This window comes from Hypanus sabinus, chromosome 8 (genome assembly GCF_030144855.1).
Source record: "Hypanus sabinus isolate sHypSab1 chromosome 8, sHypSab1.hap1, whole genome shotgun sequence".
Taxonomy (NCBI): domain Eukaryota; kingdom Metazoa; phylum Chordata; class Chondrichthyes; order Myliobatiformes; family Dasyatidae; genus Hypanus; species Hypanus sabinus.
The window spans coordinates 142,548,634-142,571,794 of NC_082713.1; the positions used below are offsets into that span (position 1 = coordinate 142,548,634).

At 39.6% G+C, this 23,161-nt stretch overlaps 1 protein-coding gene across 1 annotated transcript in view; it reads right to left on the bottom strand.

Annotated features, from left to right (window-relative positions):
• The window catches only part of LOC132397679 (voltage-dependent calcium channel subunit alpha-2/delta-4-like), a 341,368-nt gene that overhangs the window by 176,179 nt on the left and 142,028 nt on the right, over positions 1–23,161 (bottom strand). The window contains exons 24-25 of the mRNA XM_059976447.1: positions 22,418–22,545; positions 21,534–21,614 (exon numbers count right to left, since the gene is read on the bottom strand). Coding sequence (XP_059832430.1) covers positions 21,534–21,614; positions 22,418–22,545 — 209 coding nt within the window. The remainder of the gene's footprint in view (positions 1–21,533; positions 21,615–22,417; positions 22,546–23,161) is intronic.

A 23,161-nucleotide genomic window follows, 5' to 3' on the forward strand; every position in this document is an offset into this window, starting at 1 on the left:
TTTGGATCTTTGCAAATGTTTCTGGGATGGGTGGAATCTGTGCAAGCAGGATAGTGTCCAGGTGAGAGTAGCAAATTTAATCAAAATTGGTTGTGTTACTGGGTAATGAATATGGCTGACAAGCTGTTATTGAAATTTTTCAGAACTCAGCACTCAGATTTTTAAAAACTTTTTGTAACATATATTAATGGGTTAGACTTAAATGTAGGCAAGATAAAGAAATTTGCAGCTGATATTAATATTGGCCATTTTGTTGACAGTGAGAAGAAACTTCCTAGAACACAGGAATGAACAGATTTTTGGGTAGAAAAGTGGTAATGGATTCAGTCAGAAGAAGTGTGAGGTTAATATATTTGGAAGATATTCTAAGGCATAAGAATACATCATAAATTTGAGGACAGTGAATATCATGGAAAAAGAAAGTCTTGGAATATATATACATGACCTTTCAAGGTAGTGGGGCAGGTACAAGATATTCTTCTAGAAAAGTAAGCAATACTGGTTAAACTAGTTTGAGTACTGCATAGAATTTTGGTCACCACATTACCGGAAAGATGTGATTGCATTAGAGAGGGTGCAAAGGAGATTTATGAGGATATTGCCTGCAATGAAAAGTTGTAGCTGTGAGGAAAAATTGGATATGAAGGTTTGTTTGCTTCAGAACAGAAGGAGGTCAAAGAAAGATTTAACAGAGATATGTAAAAGACTGGATTGACTAAATAGGAAAGACCTATTTCTATCAGCAGAAGATCATAAGCTAGATGCCACAGATTTAGTGCATCTTACATTTCACATTGAAATTAAAAGAAAAATGAGGAACACACACAAAATGCTGGTGGAATGCAGCAGGCCAGGTAGCATTTATAGGAAGAAGTACAGTCGACATTGTGGGCCGAGACCCTTCGTCAGGACCCAAAATGAAGTCAGCGTCCTGACGAAGGGTCTCGGTCCAAAACGTCGACTGTACTTCTTCCTATAGATGCTGCCTGGCCTGTTGTGTTCCACCAGCATTTTGTGTGTGTTGCTTGAATTTCCCGCATCTGCAGATTTCCTCGTATAACCATATAACAATTACAGCACGGAAACAGGCCATCTCGGTCCTTCAAGTCCGTGCCAAACACTTACCCTCACCTTGTCCCACCAACCTGCACTCAGCCCATAACCCTCCATTCCTTTCCTGCCCATATACCTATCCAATTTTACTTTAAATGACAATATCGAACCTGCCTCTACCACTTCTCAAAATGCTGGTGGAACGCAGCAGGCCAGCTAGCATCTGCACATTTCCTTGTGTTTGCCTCTAGCACTTCTATTGGAAGCTCGTTCCGCACAGCTACCACTTGCTGAGTAAAGAAGTTCCCCCTTGTGTTACCCCTAAACTTTTGCCCCCTAACTCTCAACTCATGTCGTCTTGTTTGAATCTCCCCTACTCTCAATGGAAAAAGCCTATCCACATCAACTCTATCTATCGCCCTCATAATTTTAAATACCTCTATCAAGTCCCCTCTCAACCTTCTACACTCCAAAGAATAAAGACATAACTTGTTCAACCTTTCTCTGTAACTTAGGTGCTGAAACCCAGGTAACATTCTAGTAAATCTTCTCCGTACTCTATTTTGATGACATTTTTCCTATAATTCAGTAACCAGAACTGTACACAATACTCCAAATTTGGCCTCACCACTGCCTTGTACAGTTTTAACATTACATCCCAACTCCTATACTCAATGCTCCGATTTATAAAGGCCAGCATATCAAAAGCTTTCTTCACCACCCTATCCACATGAGATTCCACCTTCAGGGAACTATGCACCATTATTCCTAGATCACCCTGTTCTACTGCATTCTTTAATGCCCTATTAACCACGTATGTCCTATTTTGATTAGTCCTAACAAAATGTAGCACCTCGCACTTATCAGCATTAAACTCCATCTGCCATCTTGCAGCCCACTCTTTTAACTGGCCTAAATCTCTCTGCATGCTTTGTAAACCTACTTCATTATCCACAACGCTACCTATCTTGGTATCATCTGCATACTTGCTAATCCAATTTCCACCCCATCATCCAGGTCATTAATGGATATGACAATCAACATTGGAGCCAGTACAGATCCCTGAGGCACACCACTAGTCACCGGCCTCCAACCTGACAAACAGTTATCCACCACTACTCTCCGGCATCTCCCATCCAGCCACTGTTGAATCCATTTTACTACTTCAATTTTAATACCTAACAACTGAAACTTCCTAACTAACCTTGCATGTGGAACCTTGTCAAAGGCCTTACTGAAGTCCATATAGACAACATCTACTGATTTACCCCAATCAACTTTCCTAGAAACCTCTCAAAAAAGTCAATAAGATTTGTCAAACATGACCTTCCACGCGCAAACCCATGTTGACTGTTCCTAATCAGACCCTGTCTATCCATATAATTATATATACCATCTCTAAGAATACTTTCCATTAATTTACCCACCACTGATGTCAAGCTTACAGGCCTATAATTGCTAGGTTTACTCTTAGGACCCTTTTTAAACAATGGAACAACATGGGCAATACGCCAATCCTCCGGCACCATCCCTGTCTCTAATGACATTTGAAATATTTCTGTCAGAGCCCCTGCTATTTCTACACTAACTTCCCTCAAGGCCCTAGGGAATATACCTGTCAGGATCCAGAGACTTAACAACTTTTATATTCTTTAAAAGCAGCAGGACTTCCTCTTCTTTAATCATCATAGTTTCCATAACTTCCCTACTTGTTTCCTTTACCTTACACAATTCAATATCCTTCTCCTTAGTGAATACCAAAGAAAAGAAATTGTTCAAAATCTCCCCCATCTCTTTTGGCTCCACACATAGCTGTCCACTCTGATTCTCTAAGGGATCAATTTTATCCCTGACTATCCTTTTGCTATTAATATAACTGTAGAAACCCTTTGGACTTATTTTCACCTTACTTGCCAAAGCAATCTCATATCTTCTTTTAGCTTTTCTCATTTCTTTCTTAAGATTCCTCGAGCACCTCATTTACTCCATGCTGCCTATATATATTGTAGATATCTCTCTTTTTCCGAACCAAGTTTCCAATATCCCTTGAAAACCATTGCTCTCTCAAATCTTTAACCTTTCCTTTCAACCTAACAGGAACATAAAGATTCTGTACCCTCAAAATTTCACCTTTAAATGACCTCCATTTCTCTATTACATCTTTCTCATAAAACAAATTGTCCCGATCCACTCCTTGTAAATCCTTTTGCATCTCCTCAAAGTTAGTCCTTCTCCAATCAAAAATCTCAACCCTGGGTCCAGTCCTATCCTTCTCCATAATTATATTGAAACTAATGGCATTGTGATCACTGGACCCAAAGTGCTCCCCAACACATACCTCCGTCACCTGACCTATCTCATTCCCTAACAGGAGATCCAACACTGCCCCTTCTCTAGTTGGCACCTCTATGTATTGCTTCAAAAAACTATCCTGCACACATTTTACAAACTCCAAACCATCCAGCCCTTTTACAGAATGGGCTTCCCTGTCTATGTGCGGAAAATTAAAATCTCCCACAATCACAACCTTGTGCTTACTACAAATATCTGCTATCTCCTTACAAATTTCCTCCTCCAATTCTCGCTCCCCATTAGGTGGTCTATAATACACTCCTATAAGTGTTACTACACCTTTCCCTTTCCTCAATTCCACCTAAATAGCCTCCCTAGACAAGCCCTTTAATCTATCCTGCCAGAGCATAGCATCCTGCCAGATCGTGCTTGCAGAAAAATGAGGAAAGTTGTTTTAAATGATGGGAGGGAAGGGCCTGGAATTCACTACATGATAGGTGATAGAAGCAAAGTCCTCATCAATTTTAAAAGGTGCTTGGAGAGCCAAGACTTACATAGCAAATTATTTAGGGCAGGAGGTGGTATTAGGCTGAAAAAAGGGTACAAGAAATAAAACATTGACAGATAAAGTGACTAAAAAAGATCCAAAGATGTTTCATGAACTCGTGAAGGAAAAGTGGACATCAAAGAAACGTAAAGGTCATATTGGAGTCCAAAATAGTATATTAGGCACATATAAAGCTCTTCCATCACAGAAGAAAAGAATAATACAAGAATTGACATTAAAGAGGAAGAACATAAAGTTTTGGAGGTAATAAATATTAAAAGGGAGAGGACATATTAAAGGGTTAAACACCTTACAAATGTATAAATCTCTAAACTGAGACCATATTTATCCCTGGCTCTGAAAAGAAGCAAGGAGGTACCTGGCACAAACTCTGTCTATCACTTTACAAACCACTGTGACTACAGTAATGGTGCCAGAGGACTGTGAGTCTGGTGCCACCATTGTTTTGAAAAAGGAGTGATCAAGTTTCCACAGCCTAAAAATAATAGTGAGAAATGAAATATCAAAGAGGCAGGATAAATCAGCATTTACAAAGACATAGATTCTTCTCAACCAGAGGACATCCCTGCAGGATCTCCTCAGGGTAGTGCCCTAGGCTCAACCATCTTCAAATGCTTCATCAATGACCTTCCTTCATGTAAGGTCAGAAGGTATTTACATTAACTCTTCAGAAAATGAAACAGTCCACACCTAAATCCAGCATCACCTGGGCAATCTCCAGGATTAGGCAAACATCGGTGGCAAGTAACATTCGTTGACACAAATGCAAGGCAATGACAACATCCAACTAGAGAACACCCAGCAATCACCCCTGACATTTAATGGCATTACCTTCACTGAATCCCGTATTATCAATATCCGTTTGGTAAACATTGACTGGGAACTGAACTGCAGTAGTCAAGCACTCTTCTCCACAAAGTAGTTTTGAAAACACAGACTGGAACATGTTCAGAGAGGTGGCTACCTATGGCCATTACATTAACATTGATGAATAAAAGGGACCCAGCATGGTTGATAGCAGAGGTCCAGGCACTGCTGAGATTTTGGGATGCTGCCCTCAGATTAGGAGATAAGATGGCTTTCAGATCAGCAAGAGCTGTGCTTTCCTATTCTATCAAGAAGGCAAAATGGGACTATTCATAGAGCCTATACAGACATTTCTGTGACACCAGAGACACGATAAGGGAGGGCATTCTTTCCATAATGGACTACAAATCCATCCTGAGCAGCAATGAAAGTGACACCTCCCTTCCTAATAGGCAGAATGTTTTCTGAACACGATTTGACGAATTGAATGAGGTGACTTCAAGGAAAGCCTGCTCTCATCCTGAGGAGCAGGCACCATGTCTGGCCGCAGCTGAGATGTTGAGGGCCCTTGCCAGGCACACAAAGCGGCAGTGCCGGACAACATTCCTGGTCAAGTGCTGAGGGACTTTGCAGTCCAGCTAACAGAGGTCTTAATGGAGAGCATTACGATCCCTCAGAAACAGTCCACTGTGTCCCTGCAGGCTTCAAGTCTGACAGCATCATTTCAGTGCCCAACAGAGCAATGGTAATTGGCCTAAATGATTACCATCTAGTGGCACTGACTTCAACAATCATGAAGTGCTTTGAGCAGCTGGTGATGGATCATATAAAATCCCACTTTCCTCCGAGTTTGGTCCCATTCAGTTTACTTATCCATCAAATCAGTCCACTGATGATGCAACGGCCTCTGCCCTCCACACTGACCTGTCCCAGCCGGAAAATGGGGCCTCATATGGTAGGTTGCTATTGATCGACTTCAGTTCGGCGTTTAGTATGATCATCCCTCAGCACACAGTGGGTCAACTGTCCTTGTTGGGTGTCAATATTCTCTTTGTAATTGGATCCTGACAGAAAGACTAAAGTCAAGCCATGTTGGCAGCAGCTCCTCTACCTCCATCACACTGAGCACTGGTGTCCCTCCCACCCCCTACCCCGCCAGGCTGCGTGCTCAGCCCGCTGCTGATGTATGATTGCACTGCTAGATTCAGTTCCAATCAAATCATCAAGTTCGCGGATGACACAATAATGGCCTCATCACCAACAATGACAGAGAGGAGACAGAGTATATTATAAAAAAGAGGAAGGAATTTGTTTTGAGTAATAAGGACGAGGACTTAAAAAATATGAAAGAAGTTGGGTTTTGAGATATACTTAATCAAAGAAATCAGTGTTCCGAGGAAGCTGAATAATGAACATGATGAAGTATAGCAAACAGCACACAATGAATGAAAGAAATGCTACTCTCTGTCCATTTGGATTAATCTGGAAGAAGATGGCGCTAGTGAACAACACGGTCAAGGGCGACATCCTTCAGACAGTTCATGAAACTACTTCATTTACTTCTTTTATGTCTTCTTTTTCTTTCAAGTGTGTTTCTGCTACTGTTGGAGCCTGTGATCTACACTTTGGTGGTGAGTTTTTAGGCCGATCAAGCGATCAGGGCTTTGCTGTCTCCGATGATGCATGCTGAGGTTTTAGCGAAGTGTGCGGCCTCAAGGACAAGAAGCCTAGAGATGGGGCGTGAGCCTATGATTGACTCCATTTCTCGCTTATTTCACTGGTTAAAGCATCAAGGAAGATTGAGAACATTAAGGCATGAGCGGGTGTTCAGCACCATTCTCCAGCTTCTCGCTCGCTGCTGCCATAGAAAGGTCCCTGTATACCAATGGTCTCTCTCTCTCGCTCGCTCACTCTATGCTGCCAGAGGATTGTGCTGGAGTCCTGGGTCTTGGGCAAGGGTTAATTAACGCAGTTTGTGGATTGAACTCTGCAGTACACGTTATGATGTCTTTCTAGGTTCTGGTCTCTCCTCTATTTTGTTGGTATCTTGGGTGATTTTAATGGGGGTGGCCTGCAGAGAACGAATGACGCAGAGCTATATTGAAATGAACTGAATATGCCTCAATTCTTTTGATTTTGCGATTTATATTCTCTGTTTTTGCTTGTTTTATTTTTTGGTTTTGCTTTTTGATGATTTTTTTTACTTGTGCATTGTGGGGAGGGTTGATGTTTGTTTTTGAATGGATTTCGGGGTTTCCTTTGTTTCATGGCAGTCTGTGGGAAGACAAATCTCAAGTTGTATATAGAATACATACTTCGATAATAAATATTGGTTTAAGACAGCACAGCTGAAGGTGAGTGACTACTTACTGGTGGTTACCAAAACAAGGAATACAACTAAATACATTATCACTAAGACCTCTTCTGTAAAAAAACATGGTAAAGCAACCACTGCAAACAATGGAGAGGCAAGCAAAAGCGAGACTGAGTCAAGGGTTGAAGCATTCAGGTGCAACGTGAAGCTGAAGTGAGATTGAAACGTATTCGAGACAAAGTTGGGGATAGTAGAGTAGTGCAAAGTCAGAGTGGAGGAGAGTCAGATTTGAGGCTTGTCCAGCTAAACAGAGGGTGAAGCTTAATTGATCTAAGCACTGGGTTGATTTGGAAAAGTTAGGTGTGGGCTGAAGCCTGGCTGTGGCTCCATACCCAGAGTGTATTGATGCTACAGGGCCTGGGTCCTAGAACAAGGAGTGACCCGACACTCTGATGAGGCCAGATTGATTGAAAAGGCAGGGGAGTCGAGACCAGAGGCAAGGGTCAGGTTGGTTTTGCTTGATGCTCCATGATGTTTACTCTGCTCTTTGCTGCACTGAGGCTGAGGCAGTGGGCCTGCTCTGGCTGCTCTGGCCTCTGTGTTTGCAGGCTCCGTGATGTCTACTCTGCTATGCACTGAACTAAGGCTGTGGCCTGCTCCAGCTTCTCCAGGTTCTGTATCCGAGGACTCACTCTCTAAATGCTATTTGCTTACCTTTATTGCTTACATGGCTTGTTTTTTACTCTTGCTGCACAGTGGGCGTTTTTTGGTCTTTTTCTTAATGGTTTTTTGGGTTTCTTTGTTATGCAGCTGCATCTAAGAAGATGAGTCTCAAGCTTGTGTAATGTATACAGACTTTGATATTAAATGTACACTGAACTTTGAACTTCAAAATGTACTTTGAATCTTTGGAAGTAAATATATATATATATTTGTGGTTCACCCAATTTGTCCTATAAGGATAAAATCTTAAAAATTCACTGAAGTAACATGATTGCAAACCATCACAAATGTGGATTATAATGGAAAGCAGCAAAGTAGGGCAACAGAGTAACTCAGTAAGGAACATATGGGAAGGAACAGATTTCCACTATCTGCTTCCTTCTGAGTTGCCAGCTGGCAGAAAATCTATGGATCTGATACTGATAATCAGCATAAAACATAAATTATTCAGCAGAATATGACACTTGGTATGGTATTGAGCATTATTGCCAAAACATATTTTTTATATAAAAAGGCAACACTTGAAAGTTTTTTTTATGATTACAATGAAGCTTCTAACTACAGAAGACAGATGATGTCAATATGAAGAATATGGCACCGGATGGGATCTTCAAACCAAGCTGGACTGACCAACAAAGAAAAGATTAAGATTCTCTGTCAGTTATTTCGCACCATCAAGAAAACTGCTTGTTAACATTAACAGAAGCAAATAGAGTTGTTCATATATTACTAATTCCGTCAATCTGTCTCCAAAAATCCAACAACAGATTGCCTCCCATTCTTTGTTCTATTCTGAATACAACACAAATTCACTGACAAACAACTCTGAAATCAATTCAAATCTGATTTCTGAATGTGGAAATTTATTATAGGAATTATTCTACAGCACCACATCATGTTCACTTCATGAATAAGCTTATTAGCAATAACCAGTATCTTTTTTTTTGAACATGAATTTCTTCCATGAATTAACCCACTTCACCTTTCCCATTCCTGTTACCTTCTCACACCTCATCTCCTTAGCTGCTCATCGCCTCCCTCTGGCGCTCTGCCACTTCCCTTCCTTCCACGGTCTTCTATCAGATTCCTCCTTCTCCAGCCCTTTATCTCTTTCACCTATCAGCTTCCCAGCTCTTTACTTCACCCCTCCCCCTCACCCAGTTTTATCTATCACTTACCACCTGGTACTAATTCCTCCCCTCCCCCCACATTCTTGCTCTGACTTCACATCCTTTCTTCCAGTCCTGATGATGGGCCTCAGCTCAAATCGTAAACTGTTGACTCTTTTCCATAAATGCTGCCTGGCCTGCTAAGTTCTTCCAGCGTTTTGTGTGTGCTGCTTCTCATCTTTTTTTATTGCTCTGTTGCTGATGTTGAGTCATCAGTGATCTTTAAAATTCGGCAGCAGCTGATATGCTATTATATTCTGTTGAAGTATGAAATCAAAATCACTATCACTTCTGCTTCACTAATCAGACCTGAATAGCATGCCCATCTAGTGCACCATTGTGATAGAGGCTGCTGGTAGCATCAGTTGTAGTTTAAACTCAACAGAGAGATTGTGTAATTGTAAGTCTTCTGTTCATATTAATATTTGGGGCAGTCATTCTTATGATAAAAGGAAGTCTTTTATTTACATCAGGGTGTTCCAAAGCACTTTATAGCAAAGTAGTTTAGAAATGAGAGACAAGAGATTACAGATGTTGGAATCTAGAGCAATAAACAATCTGCTGGAGGGAGTGAGTGAACAAGCAACATTTATTGTCAGAGGGGTGGTGGTATTGATGTTTTGGGTCGAGACCCAGAATCAGGATGAGATAATTTTGAAATGAAGTGATTTCAAATGAATGAATTGTTTCAGATTAGATTTGGTAATTCACAATCAACATTATCAATGAGAACTGCTCATATTTGTGGGAGTGTGCATAAATTATGAGAGAAAAGGGAAAGCAATTATTAATGTAGCTATTTTTCTGTTGATGCAGCTGTATTGGCTTTAAGGCACTGACGTGGAGAAAGGCTGAGCCATGTGTCAGCTCAATTAAGCTTTTGATCTGAGCTGTGCTGATTAAGGAGCTGAGACTGCTCCAGCTCCCTGCAGTAAATATAGAGTGGGTGAAGGAAATATGGCTAGACGATATCAAGCAACTCTTGGAACCAGCTACTGGGACATAGGTGAAGCAATCCCTCCCCCACAATCTCTTCACCTGGAATCGCAAAGATAAGACAAATCTGAGATTTGGAGTAATTCAGAAAAAAATTAAATATCATTAAAATAACCATGACAATTTATTTATAAGGTCTCACACACTGAAAATATTTTTTCAGGCCTCTTATTTTGAACCATTTGACATGTACTGTAAGTAGCTTTACAAAATGGCTTGTCAAGAATTTCTTTATGCTTAAAGCTATATTGTGACTTCTAGCAGATTATTAATTGCATGGAAGATGTTCAGTCAATCATTTCCTTCATTATTATTATTATTATAATCAGAGTGGGGTCCTTGCTGATTCCTCTGATGTTCCTAGCCAAAGCATGTTGAGTCAGGCTCTGTATCTCCTTCCTGATGGTAGCAATGAGAAGAGGGCATATTCTGTATGGCGGGGTCCTTAATGGTGGATGCTGCCTTTCTGAGGCACTGCTCCTTGAAGATGTCCTGGATACTATGGAAGCTAGTGTCCATAATGGAGCTGACTAATTTTACAACTCTCTGCAGCTTACTTTGATCCTGTGTAGTAACGCCCTCCCCATACCAGGTCGTATCAGTAGCCCCAATTTACTATTAAATGTAGGGAATTAGTTAAGAACATTATAAAATTATAACATGATTGTTCTCTATGGCATCATATGTATAGGAAGAAAATCACTTGAGGTTGTTCTATCACCCCTAATCATTTATTTGTACACTATCTTCTCACTATGTCTCTTTTTTCCATCCCCTCTGACCCCACCTCAATCCTTATCCTTGCAACATTCCTCACCTAATATCACTAACTTACCATCATCACTTCTTCATCTCACGAACAGCAGCCTCCCTCCCATTTACCTTTTATGCTAAACAAGTTTGGTGTCCTTTCAAAATTCAACAACTGATTTAAAAAAATAACATATTTAAAAGAAAGCCCATGTATTCTTCTGTCACTTCACTCTTATCCTGTTCAGTTTCTAATGTCTATATGGCTATTCCATTTTTATATAAAATAATCTAAGAAGTATAGAGCATTATTGTCAAAACATATTTTATATATAAAAAAGGCAACACTTGAATTTTTTTTATGATTACAAAGAAGCAAATATTCCTTAATCTGAAAAAAAATCCAAAATCTGAAACACTTCCAGCCCTAAGCACTTTGGTTAAGGTGTGCTAAGCCTGTATTTCAGTTTCATTATCTCCAACACAATAGAGTTATCCTGAAATGCTGGAAGAAGAGGAAAAGTCCTGGCAGATTCTTTGACTGCACAAAAGGCATTCTCTGCCTGAATGCCAGTACTCACAATAGTCAGAGGGTTAATGTTTTGGTGGTTCATTATTTCAAAGGGAGATTAGATAATAGAACTTAGACAACTACTTACATGAGTAAATGGCTGACTAGCCACTTGTTAAATAGTTGTTTGGAGATATCCACTTCGAAGCAAGTCATTTCATCTCTAGCATGATTCTATACATCTGTTCGGATGTCATCACCCACATTAGCAGGCTCTGGCAAAACCAATTGGCAACAATGATAGGCACCTGTTTGAACAGGGTTTTGCCCAATTACTGCACAGATGTACTGTTGGCATACAGAAGAGAATTTTAAATTTCTCATATGATGGAGACAGACCTGTGAATCACACAGATCCAGCAACATGCAAGCAATGCTCAAAGATCTCTTATCGAAAGAAGAGATTGTTGGGTATGGATCTGGATTGACTTTGGGAGCTGTTCACACAGAATCTGCTCCTGATTTAGAGTGAATTGAACAGATTGCAAAAGTCATTGCCAGATTAAACCCAGATCCAGGTAAACATGCAACTTAAAAATGGAACCGGTTTCCAACTGTTCTGTTCCATGTCATTTGCTCTGTTAACCAGTGTTGTGTAAGCCCGAGTGCTAAGTGTGTACCTTTCAATCAAATTCAGATGAATCCAGATATATATATATAATCTATCTCCCAGGACCCATAAGCATATTTCAGAATATCCAGAAGCTCCATTCCTTCCCTCTGCAGTCTCCCTCTCTCTCATCCAGTCCGGATTCTGCTTGACCTGCCGAATTTCTCAACAGATCTTTTGTTACTCCATTTTTCAGTCTGTAGTACATTTTCTTTCTCTCCAATTATCTCTCTCCATCCTCTTATCTCTTGTTCCTTATATCTCTATCTTTTAATAATAACTTTCCAATATACAGTATATTCTTCCACTGATCCCCGACCCATTTTCTTGTCTTATTTTCTTTCCCAAAATTAAAGACCTGTTAAGCCTTTTGCCTAAACTCCCTGGATGTAAGTGCTGGATCAACTCATTACCCAGTCTCACGTTTAGTGATAAAACACAAGGTACAAAGCGATAGAAAATTGGATTATATTCCACGAATGCAATGTTAATCAATAGCCCAACAGCAAAGGATAAAGTCATGGTTTTCTTAAGGGGAAATCTTGCCTGACAAATCTGTTGGAATTCTTGAGGAAATAACGGGCAGTATAAACAAGGAGAGTCAGTGGATGTTGTATACTTGGATTTTCAGAAAGCCTTTGACAAAATGCCACATATGAGGCTGCTTAACAAGGTACTACAGGAAAGATACTAACATGGATAGAAGATTGGCTGATTGGCTGGAGGAAAGAGTGTGAATAAAGGGGATCTTTCCTGGTTGGCTGCTAGTGACTAGTGAAGTTCCACAGGGTTTGGTACTGGGACTGCTTCTTTTCAGATTATATGTCAATGAATTGGATGATGAAATTGATAGCTTTGTGGCCAAGTTTGTGGATGACACAAAGATAGGTGGAGGTGCAGGTAGCATTAAGGAGTCTGCAGAAGGACTTAGACAGACTGGGAGAATGGGCAAAAAAGTGGTGGATGGAATATAGTGTAGGGAAGTGTATGGTCATGAACTTTGATAGAAGGAAAAATTTTAAAAATCAGAGCTGCAAAGGGACGTAGGAGTCTTTGTGCAAGATTTCCTAAAGGATAACTTGCAGGTTGAGACAGTGGTAAGAAAGGCAAATGCAATGTTAGTATTCATTTTGAGAGGACTGGAATATAAGAGCAAGGAAGTAATGCTGAGACCTTGTAAGGCATTGGTCAGACTGGACTTGGAGCATTGTGAGATGCTTTGGGCTCTTTATCTAAGAAAAGATGTGCTGGCATTGGAGAAAGTCCAGAGGAAGTTCATGAAAATGATCTCAAGAATGAAAGGTTAACGTATGAGGAGTGTTTGATGGCTCTGGACCCGTACTCACTGGAGTTTAGGAGAATGAGGAGGGATCTCATTGAAATGAATATTGAAGGGCCTAGAAAGAATGGACGTGGAGAGGATGTTTCCTATAGTTGGGGGAGTCTAGGACCAGAGGGTGCAGCCTCAGAATGGAGGGACATCCATTTAGAACAGAGATGAGGAGGAATTTCTTTAGCTATATGGTGGTGAATCTGCTAAATTCATTGCTACAGATGCCTGGAGAAGCTAAGTCATTAAATATATTTAAAGTGGAGGTTGATAGGCTCTTGATTAGTCTGGGTATCAAAGGTTACAGGAGGAAGGCAGGAGAATGGGTTGAGAGGGATAATAATTCAGCCATGATGGAATGTTGGAGCAGAATCAAAGAGCTTTTTTGCTCCTACGACTTTTGGTCTAAGCTCCAATGTGCGCAAGCCTCAGCCCTCGATCTTTCACAGACCAATCAAGGAAACATCTGTAGAGATACATTACTTATTTATAGATTAGCTTGTCAATTTTCACCTTTCCCATTCTTCTGTTTTGCTGTATTAAATTAAGATTAATTAATATAAATATATTTATATTAAGTTATATTAAATACTGAGTTTTGGTGAGCTTGCCAAAAACAGAATTTTTAGATTCCTGACATAGCATCACTTTAAGTACATACAATATCCACCAATCTACTTCCAAACTTCACTCTCTATCTTCCCAAGACTGCTCACAAGTTAAAATTATACCAATGACAATAACTGTCAGTTACAGTTTGAGAGCTAGATTATTCTCATCAGAAGTGTACTGCAATGTTGATTTATGGCAGAGCACAAGAAAATATAATTGTCCTCCCAATAATCCCTGACAGCAACACCTCCAGTTCAACAGTCATCATATAGGTTCTGGCAGTTGCTTGAGAACTAAAAGGATACTCTATATTATGTGCTTTTTCCCTGTCACTTCTTTGCTCCTTTCACCTTGAAGCTTTGCTAAAAAACTCTTTTTAGCTTCCTCTGTAAGGATATTTATTCCCATATTGTGTTTTTTTCTCTCTCATTAATTCAATTTTCTCAATCCATCAACTTGTGTGCACCAAATGTTATTCATAATTATAATAGAGAACTTACTAAAAAAGTATGCATGCCAACTGCATTGTTGCATAACAATCATTTCAATCCACTGTCATACAATCTAAATCCATAAGAGGAAAGTAAAAATAAGCTGCAGATCCTGGAAATATGAAATGAAAACAAAAATGTTGGATGCACTCAGTAGGTCAGGCAGCATCTTTAGAAAGGGAAACAGTTAATGTTTTAAGTCCACCCCTCTTCATCAGAACTGAGAAAGAAGTAGAACAAAGAACAAATAGTAGAATAGTACCATACAGGAACAGGCTCTTTGCCCCATGAAGTTGTGCCAAACTACTTGAACTAGTCCATTCTGTCTACACAAGTCCATATCCCTCCATTCTCTGCACATTCACGTGCCTATCCAGGAGCCCTTTAAATAGCTGATGCACCATCAATAACTCTCAGAGACGTGAGTCGAGATAGGCTTTTATTAGCTGGAAGAAAGCATAGTCAGCAGCGTCAGCAGCAAGAGACCATCACACAACATCCTGGAGACTGAGGGAGGAGCAGTGCCTCCAATCGCCTTTATACAGGGGTCTGTGGGAGGAGCCACAGGAGCAGTTAGCAGTGGGGGGGGGGGCGTGTCCTGCCAGGTAAATGTAGTTCACCACAATAGCTCTGTCAAATTTGCCTCCACAACCAGGCCTAGCAATGCATTTTGGGCACCTACCACTCTCCATGTAAAAAATCTGCACTATCCATAATGTAACCAATCTTTGTATCATCTGTAAACTTACTAACTTACCCATCCACACTTTCATCTGTTTACACAGTGTATATCATCAACAGCAAGGTTCCCGGAAAAGATTCCTTCAGAACTTAGTCACGGACCTCCAGCCAGAATAAACCAGAATAAACGCTATTGACCAATACCATCTGATGCCTACGGGCAAGCCAATTCTGAATTCAACTGGGTAGGTCAGCATGGATCACATGCATTTCAGTCTTCTGGAGGAGCCTACCAATTGGAATCTAGTCAAAGACCTTACTAAAATCCATACTAAAAAAACCTTACCAAAGACTACATTCTCAGCTCCACTTTCACAAGTTACCTTCATCACTCTTTGAAAAGCCCAATCAAGTTAGTAGACGTGACGGCCCAGTCCATACTGACTGGCTTTAACATTAGGTATGCATCAGTTGTCTGGGACATCGCCTGTAGGTAGGGAGGACACAAACACCTTGATCATGGCAATCTCATTTCTAGACTCTCTCAATAACCTGGGGTATATCTAGAGGTAAAAGGCCATGGGAACCTATCCAGTTTAATGCTCTTCAAGAAACTTAACCTCTTCCTTAAACTCAAAATGTCCTAGCATGCTTCACACTAATCTCACTATTTTCCACATCTTTCTCCTTGGTAAATATTGATGCAGGTACTCATTTAGGACCTCTTCTTTATACTTAGTGGTCCTACCTTTCCCCTACTTATCCTCTTGATCTACGTGCTAGGCCTAGCTCAGATTTTCTGAGATGCTGATACCCAGCAACTTGAAGGTGCTCACCTTTTCCACAGCAGACTTTTCAATGAGGACTAGTGTGGGTTGATCTGACTTCCCCTTTCTAAAGTCTGCATTCAATTCCTTGGTTTTGCTAACGTTGAATGCAAGGTTGTTGTTATAACAACATTCAACCAGCTGATCATGTCACTCCTGATCATTACTCCTCATCACCATTCATAATTCTTTCAATAATAGTAATGCCATCAACAAATTTGTAGAAGGCACTGGAACTGTACTTATCCAGGTAGTCATATTAAAGAGAAAGCAGAGCAGGGAGCTAATACACTGCCCAGAGGTGCACCTATGTCAATGGTCAGTGAAGAGGATATGAGGTTTCCAATCCATATTGATTGTAGTCTCCCAGTGAGGAAGACAAGGACCTAATTGCAGAATGAGGTACAGAGGCCACGCTCTTGAAGCTTGATGGAAAGTTTTGAGGTAATGATGGTATATTGAACAGTTAACAGTAGTCAATGAATAACAGCTTGACATATGTGTTATGACTTTCCAAACCACATGTGGTATGATTGATGCCATCTTGAAACCACACACTATAGAAGCAGGAGATTTAAGATGTCCCTGAACCCTCCAGACAGTTGGTCAGTACAGGCTTTGGCACATGACCAGTTACACCAGCAGGGCCTGTCTCCTTGCAAGGATCACCTTCTGAGCTTCACCCTTCTGAAGGATGTTCTGACATCAGCCTCCGAGACTGAGATCATAGGGTCATCAGGTGCTATGGGAACTTGTGCAGGTGTGTCATTATTCTCCCTCTCAAAGCAGCCATAGGAGACATTATGTTCACCAGTGAGTGATTTAATAGCTATTTATACTACTTGTTATTGGCTTGAAGGAAGTGATGGCATGAAAGCCCTGTTACAGGAGTCAAGCATCCATTTGTGTCTCCAGCTTCATCTAAAATTGCCTCTTTGCTGGAGGTCATACTTGAACTTCTTGTAGGTCTTTTGGTTGCCAGTCCCTAACACCACAGATCTAGCCATCAGCAAACTATGAATATCCTGGTACTGGGAAGAGCAATACGTCTTTGTGAACACACACTTGTTTGCACAGATTGACTGTGAAATATTTGTTCATATTGGTTGATGAATCCCCGAATGTGGCCTACTCCACTGATCCAAAGCAATTGGTGGACTGATAACCATAATGATAAGATGCTTATTTCTTAGGTTTGGAGGTGAAGAACGTTTAGTTTATTGCGATGCTGGAGGTGGAAAACCATCCACAAACTAAATCCCAGCATAAGCCAAAACCTTCAGATGATATAAAGCAAAAGGTAAAACAGTTCCATTTGCAACTAGAATTACAGGATCTATATCAGCCTTGCAAATTTCTCATATGCAACAGATTTATGAATGATCTATTAAGGTTTGATTAACATTATTGTCCCGAGTCTGTCAATAAGTCTGAGACTTCAGTGTTTGACAATATGTGCGTGCAAGCTTCAGACTGTCACCATTCAGAAGTTAATGGTTCCATGTAGAACCTCAAGCGTTTGTTTGCAAATTTCAGTCCAAAAGAATTAAATGAGGACATTATACAAAATCAGCACTAAGGTAACCTTAGACTCATTCAAACTCTAAGCAAACAAAAGGAGAAATATATCAATTGTTTGTTTGGATTCTTATGTTGTGCATTCAAGTGCCCGCACAGAGCAAAAATTATTGAAACTATTTCTACTTCAAGACCACAATCGTACATTGACAGTACCAGCACTTGGATGTTTATATGTTCCTTTAGTAGGACAACAAAAATGTGTTTAATTGTGAATGTTCAAAGCCTATTGCGAAATGTCAAGAAGAGATCTTGTTCCTAGAGTCATAGAACACTACACTATAACATGGGATCAGATTCTTCAACCTATCTAGTTAATGCCAAACTATCATTCTGCCTAGCCCATTGACCTGCACCTGGACCATAGTCCTCCATACCACTCCCAAACATGTACTTATCCAAATTTCTCTTATATGTTGAAATTGAATCCACATCTACCCTTTGCACACTCTCACCACTCTCTGACTGAAGAAGTTTACCCTCATGTTCCCCTTAAACATTTCACCTTTCACCCTTAACCTATGACCTCTAGTTTTAGTCTCACCCACCATCATTGGAAAAAAAATCATGCTTGTATTTACCCTATCTATACTGCTCATAATTTTTATATACCTCTGTCAAATTGTCTCTCATTCTCCTACGCTCCAGAGAATAAAGTCCTAACCTGTTCAGCCTTTATCTATAAATCAAGTCCTGACGTCCAAGAAAAATTCTTGTAAATTTTCTACACTTTCAATCCTATTGCTATCTTTCTGTAGGTAGGAGACCAGAATGCACACAATACTTCAAACTAGACTTCACCAACGTCTTGTACAACTTCATCATAACATCCCAACTCCTCTACTCAGTATTTAGGTTTAAGAAAGCCAATGTGATGAATGCTCTCTATATGACCCTATCTACCACTGACAAGGAACTATGGATCTGTATTTCCAGATCCCTTTGTTCTACCATTCTCTTCAGTTTCAATGTTGTTACATTTCTTTTTCATATTCATAAGGCAAGGCAGTCATTGAGATTAATTAAAGCAGTTTCCCGAAATGTTAACAGCTTATAACTATATATTACATGTAACTAATATCATCATTTATTTTAATTTTACATTAATGTATCATTTTATTTATTTTACTGGCATGGGATATTGTAAGAACATTTAGATGGCAATGCCCCCATGTGCCTGTTGTGGGTAGAGTCATGAGTTTGAGAGTTTTTCTGGAGTGAGATAGGTCAATATCTGCAATGTGTTTTGTTGATGGAGTACAGTGCAGGAAGAGGGAGGAGTAAAGATGAGTGGGATTCTGATAAATTGAGTTGCTATGTTCTGGATGATGTTGTGTTTCTTAAGTGTTGTTGGAACTGCACTCATTCAGGAGGAAAGTCACTCACCGCAGGTTATTCAGACTCCGTTCCGCATTGCTTGTGATAGCTTTGATGTGATCAGTCCATTTGAGTTTATGCCAAATGGTTGTCCCAAAATTTTAATTGTAGTAACTCAAATGAATGCCATGAGTAGGTGGTTAGACTTTGCCTTGATGGAAATGGCCACTACCCGGCATTTTTGTGTTGCGGAATTTACATGCCTATCAGCCTATGCCTGGATACATCTAGGTCTTGCTGTGTGGAGGCATCAACTGCTTTATTAGCTTAGGAATTGCAGGTGGAAATGAACATTATGAAATCATCTACTCTTCTGCTTGACAGAAAAAGTCCGGTAACAATGTCCTGGTATTGGTACCTACACAATCACAACTAAATTCTTTCATGTGATGTGAGGCTCCAATGATTGGTGCGTTTTCCACTTAATGCCCATTGACTTCCACTTTACCAGTGCTTCTCAATGCCATGCATGTCAAATACTGGCATGACATCAAGTGCAATTACTCTCGCCTTATCTCTGGAATTTAGCTCTTCTTAAAAATATGGACCAAACTATAATAAAGTCTGGCACCTGAGAGAAACCCAAATAACAATGAGCATTACTGTCTGGTATAGGGGGACTATTGCACAGGACTGGAAGAAGCTGCAGAGGGATTTCTAAATGGACATTGAACCCTTGAACACTATCTCACTTTTTAATATATATTATTTCTGTTTTTTTGCATGTTTTTAAATTTATTCAATATATGTATAGTGTAATTGATATATTTATTATTATTATTTATTTTTTTCTTTCTCTGTATTATGTATTGCATTGAACTGCTGCTGCTATGTTAAAAAATTTTCACAACAACATGCCTCATTCTGATTCTAATAATTGGTGAGTTAGATACTGCCTGATAGAACTTCTGATGGCACCTTTACCATGCTAATGATTCAAGCTTCAAGCAATGAAATCTTTTTCTTCCACCTTCTGTCAGAAAACAGTACCTTGAGACTAATTGTAAATATTACTATTCCCCCCATATTAAAGTTTCTGCTATTTGGGGAAAAGGTACTTTTAAAAAAACAAATTATAGGCAAGATCAATAGCATGCTCCAGACCCGCTGCTTTAGAGTCCTTCTGAGCCAGTTCAAATGTTTGTTGATATTGTCTCTCTCTATGCTGTTTTGGCACTGTTTCACAGTCTTGTGTTGATTTTTTTTGTTCTCTTGTTCATCTGATAAATCTGTGGTGTTCAGTCTTTGCTTGTATTGTTCCTTCACAGCTTCCAGTTTCAATAACACCAGCTGCTATGCATATTGTTTTGCTCTTTTCCTTAGGAATTAAATAGGCTATTAAGATCACTCTTTTGATGCTATTCTGAGAACTTATGGGCATTTTAACTACTCTTATCTTGATAATACACAATTTAAACTTGACTTCTAGATTGTAAAATTCCATTTCCTCTGTGATGTTCTTGAAGATGTCAATGAAGTTCATTTTGGGTATTTATTTTGCTATTTTTTCTGGATGCTAATTATATAGCTTGGAAAGCAGGAAAGAAGGAATACTTTAGAAAATCTGGTTAACTTTTCATTTAAGCACTAATCATATAGGCTGAGAAGATCTGTAGGCCAACTGATTAAAGTACACAATAACCATAACTAATTGGTTAATTCAATACTTTAAAACTCCTTGTTTTCCCAGTTGAATCCAGATTGGTTCATAAAAATTGAAGTAAAATGCTACATGATTCAAGTGACACTACATCCAGAGAAGCCCAACTTATGCCAGAAACATTCAGTACTGGTCATTGTAAATTATCCTATGATTAGACAAGGATTAAATTGGTGAGTTGCTGTCTGATGCTGCTTGATGGGCTGGAAGCGCCTGTTCTGCATTGTATCACTAAATAAATATTATATCACGCAACATGAGAAAATATGCAGACGCTGAAAATTCAAGTAACACACACAAAATGCTGGTGGAATGCAGCAGGCCAGGCAGCATCTATAGGAAGAAGTACAGTCGACATTTCGGGTCAAGACCCTTCATCAGGACTAACGGAAAAAAGAGATTTAAGAGTGGGAGGGGAGGGGGAGACCCAAAATGATAGGAGATGACAGGAGGGAGAGGGATGAAGCTAAGAGCTGGGAAACAATAACTCCTTGCCTGTTCTCCATCTTCCTCTGGTGCTCACCTCCCTCTTTCTTTCTTCCAAGGCCTTCCATCCTGTGATACTCCCCCTTCTCCAGCCTTGTATCCCTTTTGCCAATCAACTTCCCAGCTCTTAGATTCATCCCTCCCCCTCCTGTCTTCTGCTATCATTTTGGGTCTCCCCTCCCCCTCCCACTTTCAAATCTCTTACTATCTCTTTTTTCCATTAGTCCTGATGAAGGGTCTCGACCCGAAACATCAACTGTACTTCTTCCTATAGATGCTGCCTGGCCTGCTGCGTTCCACCAGCATTTTGTGTGTGTTGCTTATTTTATATCATATTGCCATATTAATAAGGGTTTTATTAATACACTTCTACTCAAACGAACAAATGTGTGAAATAATGTACAGTATATGTTTGAAATGTGCTCCAAGCAGTGCTGTTTTCATAATCATTATATTAATAAGCAGAATTTCTCTATAGCATTCCATAAAAGGATATACCTTATCGTGAGAAATGTAGTTGAGTAAACATTGATTCTGTACAGAGTAAGTTACAGAGAAACAAATTTCTAATTCACAGAGAAGAGGTAAGAAAGTTTCAAACAGCAGAATCAAATATAATGCAAATACAGGCTTCCTACCTGCTGCAATAGCTGTCTTCTTGTTCACAGTAACTGTCACCTTGGTACTGGTTGTCACCATTTTCTTTCTATTTTTCTTTCCTGAGTGGAATTAAATTAAAAATGAAAAAGATTAAACAAACAGTAAATATACAAACACAAGGAGGACATTCACCTCAACAAGTCACTGTTGGTGTTCCAATGACCCCATTTCACCTGATCTTTCTATTCTCTTTTCCCATATTTATTAAGACACATTTCATTTGAAAGCACTCAACCCTTTTCATCAACCAGTGATTTCTAACATATTTCTATCTCTATAAATATAAATAAGTATTTTCTCATTTCTCCATTGAATTTATTATTCATTAATATTTACATCTCCAGGTTTTAGATTCTGCTGTAGGTGAAATCTCTTGCAACCGGTTCAATCATTCAGAAGTGAAATCATCTTTTAGATCTGGGAACATTCTTATGAAGTTTCTCTGCTGATTCTTTGAGCTTTTCATAGCATGAAGACTACACTGTTTCCTTTGGCTGTGCTGCATCTTACATTTAAGCTACATTTTCCCTTGTCTTACTCTCTCTCTGAAGTTATTGAGATGTATTTGAGATCTCCCATGATTAGTTAAAGACATCAGGCTGATTCAGCAACAGATCTACACGGGTATACATACATAAGTATATATGCAAACAGGCACATTCACAAATCTAGCAACCTGCACACATACTGACAATTGCATTTAAAAATGGGCAATGAGATGATAATGGACATAAACTATATGAAGGTCATAAAGCAATCCCAGTCAAAGGAAGAGAAGGGAAGACAGGTACAAGAGAAGAGGTACGGCTTTTTTGGGGAATAAGTGCAGCATTTAAGAAAAGATGTTTTCATAAGTACTAACCCATGTCTGCCTCAAAGGCTATGTAGTAAACAAAATGTCCAGCTGGATGCTCAGCGGCTCGTCGGTACCAGAGAGGGAAATGATCCATGGTGAAAATACTAGATCTGTCTCGAGTTGTAAGGAACTTTCTGTAAAATGAAACAAATGATCAAAGAGCATTCAGGCAGCAAAGATGATTTTATATTGACATGCAGGTATAGACTGAATCCCTTCAGAATCTTCACACAGAGAAGCAAGTGGAATATCAGAGGAGGGAAGACCAGAGCAAAGAGGATGCAGTGTTTCTTTGCAAACATGGAAGTGTTTTTGTGCTTCCAGTGACCCATAAGAAAGCACTAATAACAAGATGATGAGAAATTAGATTTGCCAGGTAAACTCTCTGAATCATGTTGCTGTCTGAAGCAGGCTCAGCACTATACACTGTTGCTACAAATGGTAATTAAAATCTTATTTGCATCTGTAAGACACCATGAGTTACTGACCTTTAAATAATGGTAAGGCTACAATATTGATAGTAGTTCTTGTTTCTGTGGAATCCAGATATCTATAGCAAGAATGACATTTAACCCTTATCCTTGGAAATTAACCTTAGCCTGAGGTATCTTATATAGTAATTGGGTAAATCTAATTCCCAGTTAGATAAAAAAAATCTGCATCAAGAAAGCTAAAGTACTCTATTTCCCCCAAAATAATCAGAGAACTCAACTCTGGAAAAATACTGGATATGAAAAGTAACACAAAGAA